The sequence below is a fragment of the Gekko japonicus genome, unplaced genomic scaffold (genome assembly GCF_001447785.1).
Source record: "Gekko japonicus isolate JY-2015 unplaced genomic scaffold, Gekko_japonicus_V1.1 scaffold162, whole genome shotgun sequence".
Classification (NCBI taxonomy): domain Eukaryota; kingdom Metazoa; phylum Chordata; class Lepidosauria; order Squamata; family Gekkonidae; genus Gekko; species Gekko japonicus.
In genome coordinates, this window is record NW_015176456.1 from 602,633 (window position 1) to 614,263 (window position 11,631).

Sequence of the window (11,631 nt, forward strand, 5' to 3'; positions counted from 1 at the left end):
TTTTTCTACGAAATGACCCCTGCTTTTATTCTTTTATGAATAACATTGTTACTTTATACTCTTTATATTTCATTGCATGGATAAATTCACTGCAAAGTGCATGCAGAAATGAAAAGGGAGGATCTGTTTGAAGCTAAGGATAGTTTTGATCTGATACGTAATAGTGTAGACACAGTAGTGCATTTCTTTTGAAAACTGCAAGCATTGTTACCAAAAGGAAAACAAAATCCTTAGTAGTTTCTTTTATAAATATTTTAAATACATATTTCTTACCAAGTATATAAAAATAGCCTTTTTTGATAAAGAGATCTGATTTACATAATAAAGAACGTGCAACAAGTAACTACTCTCTACCAGCTCTGTTTGGTTGATTGTCAAGGAGATGACATGCAGCGGTAATTGTCCCTTTACCTTCACAGCATGGACATAAACACCAGCAGGAGCCCCGATGACTTGAAGCCAACAGTGCCATGGATATTGTTTGGAAACAACAACCAAGCACAAAAGGGGGGAAAATACCCTTTGCTACACACAACAAAGCCTTCCTGTGCCAAAGCTCCTTTGTCCTGGGTGTCCTGCTACTTTGTCCCTCAGGAGATGCAGAGTATCACAAAAGTCTGTTGTGCAGCCCAATTAAGATACATCTGTCTCTAAAAGGCTTTTTGCAATGTGCTTTGTAAATCCAGGAAACCCTTCCCTTTGTACAGAACAGTTAAACCTTTCCCTGTCTGCTGGTCTCCTATCGGTGTAAATTTTCGCATCTGCTAAATTTCCTTGAGCATCAGAGAAAAAGGCAAAATGTCATGCAATAATGGAGTAAGTTTACAGCTGGCAGGTGTGGTGCATGCTTGAAAATACCACATACTAGTTTTGTTATACATTTATGGCTTTGCAATCTTTGACATCCACTGTGCTCGCTTTAATGTCTCGATGCAAATCTTCTGAGGTCTTGGCAGATGCTGCTCCTGTAGTTCCTTCCAGGTCCCAAGATCCTGGTAGGTTCTCAAGGCTTAGTGAACTGACCGCTCCCTGACTAAAGCTACCTTCCTCGGATCTGCTGGGCAATACCAGGTGTAAGGATGTCTCTGATGAAGAGCACACGGAGGACGAGAGAGTGGCTGAAATAGACTGGAGAGGAGTCAACGTGTTGTCCGAATGAGGAGAGGTGCAGCTGACAAACTGCAAATGATCTTTCGGGGTGGCATGGTAGTTGGAGGGCAAATAGTCAAGGCCTGAAGTGTAATAAAATTCACCGTCTGTTGAATTTTGATTGTGGGATTCAGTTCTTTGTGGGCTACTACATACAGAAGATGGCTCCATTTTCCAGAAGCCAGCTATCGTGTTGGAATGGCAGAGTTGTGCTTTGGTGCAAGAAACATTCGATTGATATGTAGTCCAAGTCTTTCTTTTTTGTAAGCGTTCCCTACTGGGACTGATGGATGTGCTATGTATTGCACAGAATTCTGGGGACTTCTGGGCCCTTAATAGGTTTTCCAGTAGGTGTAGCACATTCTTCATGTCCTTACTTAATTGGGAGACTTCTTGAGTCAAAGCAGTGACCTAGAATAGACAGATTTTTTTTTAAAAAAAAAACAGTTAACACTGAATGCATATACAAAAGAATATCAATACTTCTAATTTCATAACATTTTATCTCCCCTTTTCCAGTGATCTGTTCCTGTTCATGACTTACTTTGAGGTATTCTTTCTTGTTAGTAAATGTATCTGTTGTGAATTTGGTGTCCGAATATATTTGTGAGATTTGCGATTTGGTGAGCATGTGCAGTGGAAGTGCAAGAAAGCATCCACTATGCTTTTAATCATTTAATTAAAGCAAACTAAAACAACTACAGTAACAGTTCTTCCAAGGGCATAAGCCAGTGGATTCCAGGAAACTAAGCCCAAGATTTATTTATTTAGCATACACTTTGAAAGCAATCCCTAGAGATGTTCATTAACTTGCAAATAAAAATAACAGAACAATAAAACCATTCATTTAATTTGTCAGGATAATGGTAACATCTGGGAATACAGATAAATGGATGCTATTTGTTTCATTCCTTTAGAGAATCTAAAGAGATAGAGGGAAGGGGTAAATCAGCAAATATGACTGATATCAAAGTTTTCCTAGCTGACATAGTCAAACAGAATGTATACAAGAAGAATTTGAAGAAGACAGAAGGAGGCATTATGGGGTAAGGCTCTCCCTTAGTAATAAGCAACTTAGCCAGCTGTTCCACAGCTCAGTGAAGGATCTGGCCAGGAGGGTGTAGAGGAAACTGTTTCTCTGCATTGAGCCATGAAGAAATTGTCTCAGGAGAGATGGGCTGCTCAGTCCTAAACCCAAGACTCCGGCATGTTGTTGACACTAGCGTAACTCCAGCATAACACACAGCTATCCTATGTTCCCCTAGCAAGCCGTGTGAAAAAAGACACAACACAAGGAACTGAGGGCATAGAAACTTCACTGAAGACAACAGCAATGCTGCCAATGCCATGGACTGGCATGCCAACAGTGCTCCACAATCCAGCCATATATATGGAAGCAACCAGCCTTTGCAGTGGTGTGTAGGGATAGGCACACACTGGAAAAATGTGGTTTGGTTCATAGTATGTGACATCCCTAGTTCACAAACCACAAACCATCATGAACTTTTGGGTGCCAAAGGATACTTGTGATACAGTAGAATGACCCCTCCCCAGCATGCTAGAAACACCAAACTCTCAGGGGATCTCCAGCTTCTCTACTTTCCTTCCACGTTTGCTCAGGATTGAATTTACAGAGTTTGAGTTATGGACCCCCCAAAAAGGTGCCCCCAGGAAAATGCTTTCTGAGGAAATGACAGGTGCAGGTTCAGGAGTGTATAGAATGGACTCCAGGCAAGCTAGAGACATCACCTCCCCCTGATGCTCCTTCACATGCCCTCCAAGTTATGTGCATATTGGACACCCAAGCGTCAAGGGCACAACCCACAGGCCACACGCTGGATCACCCAGGGAGGAGAAGGAATGGGGGGGACACTCAGGGTTAGAACAAGAGGCCTGGATCTTACCCTGTGAGGTCCAGAGGGGTAGGTCAGCAGGGGACGTTGCCCTTGAAGAAAGCCAACTCATCCACCCTGGCCAGGTCCAGGAGGGAGTGATGGGGGCTGAGAATGTCTCCCAGGTGGCAGAACACCCACTCACTCTGGACACTGGTGGGAGGGCAGGAGAGGAGAGTCATGGCCACATGCAAGAGGCTGGGCCAGATGACAGCCTTGCATGACCAGTACTCCAGGGGATTTCTGGAGGCTGGCTTAGGAGACTCGGTGAGGTACTCCCTCACCATCACCTCTGCCAAATTCTCTGCCATTGCACACCTGGCATCCCCAGTGCTGCTGACCTCCCAGTTCACCACTAACAAACAAATAGTGGGGCTTCTCCCTGGTCCTCCTCCTCCACAAACTCTTCCATCTACTGTTCCCTCTGGCCACATCTGTTGGCTGCACTCTCCACACTTCTTTGCAGAGCTCACTCTTCCATCACATGTGCTCTGCATTCTGAAAAGCAAAGCTGCCTTTTATCCAGGGTTCACAGATGCAGGGCACCTTGTACTCCCCTTCCTTGTAGAGAGGATACAATCTGATGGTGATGGCCACCTGCAACCTCTCTGCCAAGGCTTTGACTCATGGGAGAATAGCCATCCCCTCAGGGCCAGCTCCAATGCAGAGGCCAGCACCTGGTCCAGCCATTGAATCAGGGGGATGACTTGCCCCAGGCTGGCCGTATGGGCTCAGAGCCCATTGGTGGTGTCCTGGAGGTGCTTGAGGACACACCATTCGGGAGAGGGTCAGTTAGTCACTGGACCTGATGCTGAGCTCCTCTTCCTGCAGGTCAGTCATGGAGGAGGTGACATCCTGCACCTCACTCTTCTGCTCCACCAAACACAATCATGGCATAGATGAAGTTCCAGCAGGTGGTTAAGTCCAAGATCAGCTAGTTTTCAGGTTCATCCCCCTCCCCCTGCCTCTAGCATAGCAGATGGGCAGACCTGATGCTACATGAGAGGTGGACAGCCAGGCACTGGCAGGTCTCAATCAAGGACTGCATCTCAAGGGTGGCCTTGACAGTGCTCCCCAGCTCCAAAACCATTCTTCATGACCAGGTGAAGCATGTGCTTCAGGCAGATGATGCCCTTGAGGGGCACAGCCTTCACCGCTGCCAGCATGTTGCTGCTGGCATTTGTGAACACGTAGCTATGGACGATGTTGCTGCCGCCCACCCTCTCCCTAAGGTACTCTGTATCACTGTGGCAATGTTTTGCACCGTGTGGTCTGCATCTATCCCCTGCACATGGAGCAGAACCACCTTGTAGCCCAGAGGTAGGACTGTCTCCTCCTGGGCCCTGACAGTACAAACAGAGGTCCTCTGGTTGCCACCATTGGGCAGTGAGGGAGAGGTAGCCATACTGCTGGCTGCTCCAGAAGTCTGCCATGATGTGCACAGTTCTGCTTTGTGCTCTGGAGAGTTCAGCCTTGACCATCATCACTGCAGAGTGGTGCATGGTGGGCAGGACTCATCGGCTTATGGTCCTCCACAAGGGGACAGAGTACCAGGAAGCTAGTGGTTGCAGCAGCTGGGGAAGGCTACATCCTCCATGAAGAAGAAGGGTTGGCCATCCACAACAGTCATCTCACTGATGAGGCAAAGGATTGTTTCCTGGGCTGGGCTCTCCATGTAGCCCTCCTGGATGGCACTGTCGGTGTCCCCAGGGGCATGACCTCTTGGAGGGTAGCCTGCCTTGATGTCCCATGCACGGCAACCCAATTACAGGGAGCCTTTCTTGGGGGGGGGGGCTCCTATTCCACTTCCACTTCTCCCTGCTCATGAGTGGGCCTCTTTTTCTTCCAGCTGACTTCCGCTCTTTCCTCCAGCAGTAGAATACTGGGGAACACCCTTTGCAGGTGCCTGTGGAGGATGGAGAAGGACAAGTGTTGGGGGTTTGTGGCCCTCCAGACATGGGTGTGGCACACCTGGCACTCTGTCACATAGGGGTCACTGGGGAGGGTGCAGAAATGTTTCCGAACTGTGGGCTGGAAATGGGGACTCAGGACTGGAGAAGTCGGGAGAGAAGCTGATTTCTGGCACTGGGCTGGGAGGGGCCCCAGAGGTGTGTACTCAAGGCAGGAGCATCAACGGGAGTTGAGATGTTGAAGGGGAGGATGCCCCCCCCCCGAATCACTGCTGTCAGAGTCTTCCTCTCCAAAGAGCATTAGCAACTGTTGGTGTTTGGGCAGAGCTGTCAACTCTGTTGCCTCTGTGGAGAATCCCAGGAACAGATCAGGAGAAGGAGGCTCCTAGACCCCTGGTGATTCCCTGCAAGGGCCAGACACCAGTGAGTTGGCAGGATGGGTTTGGTGCCCAGGGATGGCGGCCTGTGTATGCAAAGGTTGGAGGACTTCTTCCCCCCATGACAAGCACCCTTTGCATCCACTTTCGCCCTCATGGCACAGAGGTGTTCACAATCAGGAGGGGTGGGAGGGTACAAAACTGGGTGCTTGGCTTAGGCTCTCAGTAGCTAAGTCCCACCACTCGGCATAAGCAGAGAGACAGGGTGGCTCAGACCCTTGGCTCCACCTAGCACCCAAACCCATCCAGGGGAGAGGTGTTCACAATCAGGAGCAAATTATGAATGTGCTCTGCTTTTAACAAATTCCATGCTTCTCTGTCTAACTGCCAACAGCCGACAGAGGAGAGGCTGAGGAGCTGAGCTGAGGGTATGTATAGCATTCTGATCTAATTCAGCAGAATGGGAACTCTGTTACTGGCAGCCAGCAGTGCCTGTTGAGCTTTGGAGGGCCCCAATGGATGTTTCCAAGGCTGAAGAATTCTGCCCCCTCCCGTTGCTTTGACATTTGGTAAGAATTTTAATTGAGCAGAGACAGTCTATCTGGAAATGTATCCATTCATGAACCACCAGAAATAGCTTGAAAGTTCGTGAAAAGTTCATGCTGGTTGCCCTGCCATGAACTTTGCTTCATGAACTGCCAAAATTCTTTACAAACTTGCTTGTGAGCCAGTTCATGCCCATCCCTAGTGATGTGCCATGCCTCCCCAATATCTCCATGCGCTTATCCACCCACAGAATGCAGGTAAAAGGTGAAGATTCCCTTGCTCGAAAGCCGGTCAAATCCGTTTCAAAGCCAAAAAGCCAGCCCTGTCCGAAGATGTTTCCGTGGTCATGTGGCCGGCATGACTAAACACCAAGGCGCATGGAACGCTGTTACCTTCCCACCGAAGTGGTACCTATTTATCTACTTGCAATTTCTTGCTTTCGAACTGCTAGGTTGGCAGGAGCTGGAACTAGAGATGGGAGCTCACTCCATCATGCGGCACCCGGGTCTCGAACTGCTGAACTACTGACCTTCCACAGCCTGCAGTTCAGCGTCTTAACCAAGGGGCAGACAAAAGGCAACATAACACTTTTCTCTTTATGGAAGGCTGTGGCATTCCCAGTAGACTTTTAATTTATTTTATTTAGAACTTTTTTATGCCGCCTTGCCTGGAACCTTCCCAGGGCAGCTTACAAAATAAAAACAATAAAACAATAAAAAGAAGGCCTTTCCCAGAAGGATTCGGATCCTGTGAAAGGCAAGGGAAACAGTAACATGAGAGCATAAAACAGATCTTTAAATGTCCTGTCAAAAATGATTGTGCAAACTTAATCTGAGTGGTGACAACTATTAGACAGGGGCCTTTGAATGAATGCACATTTTCTGTTCAATATTGACATAAGTGGAGCAGTGTTTTCTTGTTTAGGAAGTTCCCAGTCATCAGGAATTAACAGTGTTCCCTCTTAAAATTACATGTCCTATATAATAGAATGAACATCCTTTTAATGGAAAACAAAGAGCAATAGTTTGAATGGAAGCTCAGTCTTCAGAAGGCCTGTCAACACAATTGCATTGACACTGGATTACAAAGCTAGGGATGAGTGAATGTTCCCTGCTTCATTTGTTTATATCGTTTGTCAGTGGTTTCAGTTCTCCACGTTTGGTTGTCAGTTTTTAGGGTTTTGTTTTGCTTGCATTTATATATGCTTTAAAATCTGTACAGGCAATTTACATAGGACTTATATACACAATATAAATAATTAAACATAAGATCATAATGTGCACACTTTATGAGAACAATTCAGTGTGGAAAACCCCAGAAAACAGCATGAAACTAAAGAACCAGAGGTGTGAGTCTCCCAAATAAACAAAATCAAAATGGGGAGTTTGGGGTCAAAGTAACAGAGGTGAAAAATTCAAAACAACCTCTGTGCATAATATTGGTGTATAGTTGTAGAGATTAGGGATACTGTGAAGTTTGTTACAAACACGTTCAACTGTCAAACTTACCATATTTGAAGGTTGCAATCAGATGCAAGCTAATCACTTGGTCTGTTCGGTTCATGTCGAACAGCCATGGATTCCAGCTGTACCTGTTTGCATTGGGTTTTCCAAAAACTGTGTAAATGTAAATTTGCTGCCGATTCAAACTGATCAGCAGCCTTTAGCTTCACTAAGGGCTACATAGATGAATATCAAAGAGTAGGATTTTATTGAAACACAGAATTCATTGATGGATGATTTATATGAGTTGTGAGTGATTTGTCTATTCAAACAAATAGTAGGACTTTTAGATTAAATACTTCTGCAATTAAATAGCACTAGTAGTGGGCAGCAGTAGAACACAATCAGGCTGTGTGGGAATGTGCGTGGGTGAAAAGGCAATTGCACTGTACTGTATGGTTAGCATATATAAAAATGTATATGTAATCAAAGCAGTTGATTGATTCTATCTGTGGTCTCCAGCCTGCTTATATACCTCCACACAATCAATGATACTACTCCAAGTGCATTGAAATAACTGAACTGTCGTTACAAAAGCCAATGGTGAAACGTCTTTTCCTGATCAACTAATGCGAGCCCCAACCCCCGCCAAGCTTGCGCTGGCGGGGGAGGGCTGATTTGCCTCCTCGAGAGGCAGAAAGAAGAAGACACCGATAGGGGGCGGAGCCAGCCTATTTAGGCCTGGCTCCTGCCCCCTACCTCACAATCCTATGGCGTGCTCGGCCCACCCTTCCGCCCTATTTTAGTGCAGGTTTTACCAGTTGCCTTTTTGTGGGACCAGGTAGGAATTTTTTGCCTCCATCAATTTGGCCTGTGGATGGGCGTGTTTTTGCCTACCTTGCACTGACGATGGTGGTGTTGGTATATTGGTTTCGGGGGTCGGGTTGTTAATAATATGGTCACTTTAAGTTTGGCAGGGTAGTTGGTGAGCACCTGGACATTGTTATAAAGGAACTTAAGGGTCCTCCAGGAACAGCTTTCGGGCCTTTGCGGCTCAAGGCCGGGAAGGTCTTCCTTGGAACAATCTGGCTCGGCCTACCTTAGCGAGCCTTTGCAGCTTCTGGGGTGGTGGGTCAGGGGTTCTCTTGAACATGCCATGCTGCTGGTCGAAAGCTACCTTCGGTGGCTTGAGATCGGGGCAGGTGCATCGCCCAGAAGGAAATGAAGGCTGTCAGGAGATTGACACCTGTCATATTCCTCAGTACATTTCTGGCAACCCCTCGCCAGTAGTTGTTGTTATTAATTAATTAATTAATTAAGTGGCCCTTGTTAAATACACACTGGTGTCTGTCTCTTTATTCCGACTGAGGGGGCAAAGCTTGCTAGCAGAAAACAAAACAAAGGCACCAAGTTAAACAAGAGTTTTGCTTTGCTTCCAGGAGCAGCTATTCAATTTATTTTAGGACAGATTACTGCAATGGTGACTGTAGAATTACTTGTGCAGTTCATCAAAATGACGTTGGTAGAAGTAATCCCTAGAGAGCAAAATGTGACTGCACATTAGTTTTCAAAGGATACATTTGCCAATTAGACAGAGAAAACGAGTGTGAAGTATTTCATTCTCTAAATAAAAAGCAGTCACCAATTAACTATTGTGACTTGTAGAGCTTAACTTGCTCGTTACCACAAATTCAGCATTTGCTGCCGTCACACATAGATAAAGGAAATCAAGTCGTGCACACAGGCTTTTGTTTCTCTAGTGCAAACACAGAAAGGCAGGCTGGGGTACAAACAGCCGACTGGTGCGCTCACTGGGGATGAACAGGGGACCCTGCAGGCTTACCAATCAGCTTCAGGTGGCAGACTCTAAGGCATCATATCCCTGCCAAGCTCCCTCTCATCCCCCAAAATGCTACCCTTCTCAGCCACCTCCCAATTTTCTGGAATCTTCCAGATTGGAGTCGGCAGCCCTAAGGCCCTAGATATTTACCCCCCATGTCTTCTTAAAAGCTCCTGAGAGTTGAGGGAACTCAACTTTCCCTCATTAGCATTCAAAGTTGAAAGCTGCAGTGTAGAGGCAAAACCTAGCTTATATTTGGCTGTACCATTCCTAAAATATCTCTAATTCTATTTCACCTTCACCTCTGCTTCGGTGCTCTTGCATTTGCTTTTCCCGTACTTTTAAATATTATCCTTCTTCCAGTTCATTGGACTTCAAATAAAACACTAAGAATTCAAGCCGTAGTATTAATCTTTAATGCTTACCACATCACATTACAAACTGCACTACTGTACCAATATCCTTTCATTTTGATTTATGAGATGTTATATCTTCATATTTTTTGTAGGCAGTTCATTACCCATCCTGTAACATATTCAGTGGATTGGTCAGTCATGCTTTTATGAGATGCTGACTTTAAGCCGTTTCGATATCTGCAGCTTTTTGTCTTATCACTGCAGCCAATTGTGTTAGAAATGCTTTCACTTTAGAAAAGAGATACACAGAATCACCCAGTCATTCAATTCTTTCATTTGGCTATTATGAAAGCCATACAGTTATGGGGTCATTTGGGAATACATGACTAATGTGCTTTAGGTAATATACACTTTTGCCCATTATACTACTATAGCAAAAAAACCTCTGCTAGGTTGTTTGTGGAAGTTTATATATGAATCATGTATGTATACATGAATCATGAATTCTCAACATCCTTTTCTCTCTATTACTGTTACAGTAAAGATCAGCAAGTATCTGACATTGGGAGTCTATGTAACTGGTTGACTCTGCTAATGCAGAAACAGAAATAATGTGATAATAGATGTTAGCAATCATTTGTCTTTACAAAAACTGGAGGTGACTTTGGCCTATCACCTCTTCCTGAAGATGGGCAGGCAATATTTGTAATAAAATAATAAAGCCCATTTTTAACCCTGGCTACGTAAATAAACTCCTGCCAACCTAGCAGTTCGAAAGCAAGAAATTGCAAGTAGATAAATAGGTACCACTTCAGTGGGAAGGTAACAGCGTTCTGTGCGCCTTGGTGTTTAGTCATGCCGGCCACATGACCACGGAAACGTCTTTGGACAGCGCTGGCTGTTCGGCTTTGAAATGGAGATGAGCACTGCAACCCTAGAGTCGGATTCGACTGGCTTTCGAGCAAGGGAACCTTTACCTTTACCTTACATAAATAAATGTCCAAAAGTTGCTTAAAAACAAAACCAAACAGAACAGATTTCATCCATAACTGGTGGACCTAAAGAATGGCAAAATGATATTTGGAATATGATATATAAAACTACTGTAGAACTCTGGATGATTGAATTCCATTAAAACCAGTAATTTTTCTACTGAAAAATGTCAGAAGCTTTGGGGATGGTTCTGACATTATTCAATAGAAAATGTATATGTTAGCATGAGAATCATTAGAAAATTAAAACATTACCTACTAAAAGGTAATGGCATATTTTCTGATGTATTAAAATGATAATATTAATTATGCTACAGCAAGGAAAAATTATACAAAACTTGAATAAAAGTTGGATGTCATGTTATAATTATTTAGAAAGAGCAATGAATATGTGCAATTAAAGATGTGTACTTTTGTTGTATTTTGTGTATATAATTGAATGTGATAAGTTAAAATAAATATAATATTGGCTTCCGGTCGAGCTAAGATGGAGGACTGACGCACTTTCGCAACTGTGCGAAGTGAGCGACGGCCGCTTTTGACAGTTTGGGCAGTTTTTAGCCCAACGCATCGCTCCCCAGCGAGGGGGGGGGGGACAAGCAGGCAGCAGCGCCCAAGAGGGAGTATGAGATTGGTGTGATTGAGTTTCGGAAGAAGCTAAATCAGGCTTTGATCTCCTCCCGCGAAGAGGGCAAGTGCCAAGCAACTCTCCAGTGGCCGTTCGAGCCGGAATACCGGTTTAAATCTTCCATCAGCCGATCTCTTGAAGAAGGGCAACAACAGTGAGTGAAAAGAAGCAATGAAAGTGCCAAGCAACTCTGCAGCGGCCGATCGAGCCGGATTACCGGCTTAAGCTCTCTACCAGCCGACCTCTTGAAGATGGGCAACAACAGTAAGTGAAAAGAAGCAATGAGAAACCCGATTTGATCGAGCTAGATAACAACAAACGTGCCGCTTACCTGAACTGTGATAAGATATAAATTGAAACAAGCGGTTGAGCGGGAAAAGAGTAAACACTCCCAGAAATTCGATTCCGGTAAAGAAAATAGTTGATTGAAGGCTTTAAAATAGTAAAAAAGAACATTGTTTAACATTCCTGCGGTGGGAACTGAGACATGCGCGCAGCC

General features: G+C 45.0%; 1 protein-coding gene across 1 annotated transcript in view; it reads right to left on the bottom strand.

Annotated features, from left to right (window-relative positions):
* Positions 1-873: 873 nt before the first annotated feature.
* Positions 874-11,631, bottom strand: part of KCNH8 (potassium channel, voltage gated eag related subfamily H, member 8) — a 275,136-nt gene continuing 264,378 nt past the window's right edge. Inside the window, exon 16 of the mRNA XM_015426954.1 lies at positions 874-1,560. Within this exon, the coding sequence (XP_015282440.1) occupies positions 874-1,560 (687 nt within the window). The remainder of the gene's footprint in view (positions 1,561-11,631) is intronic.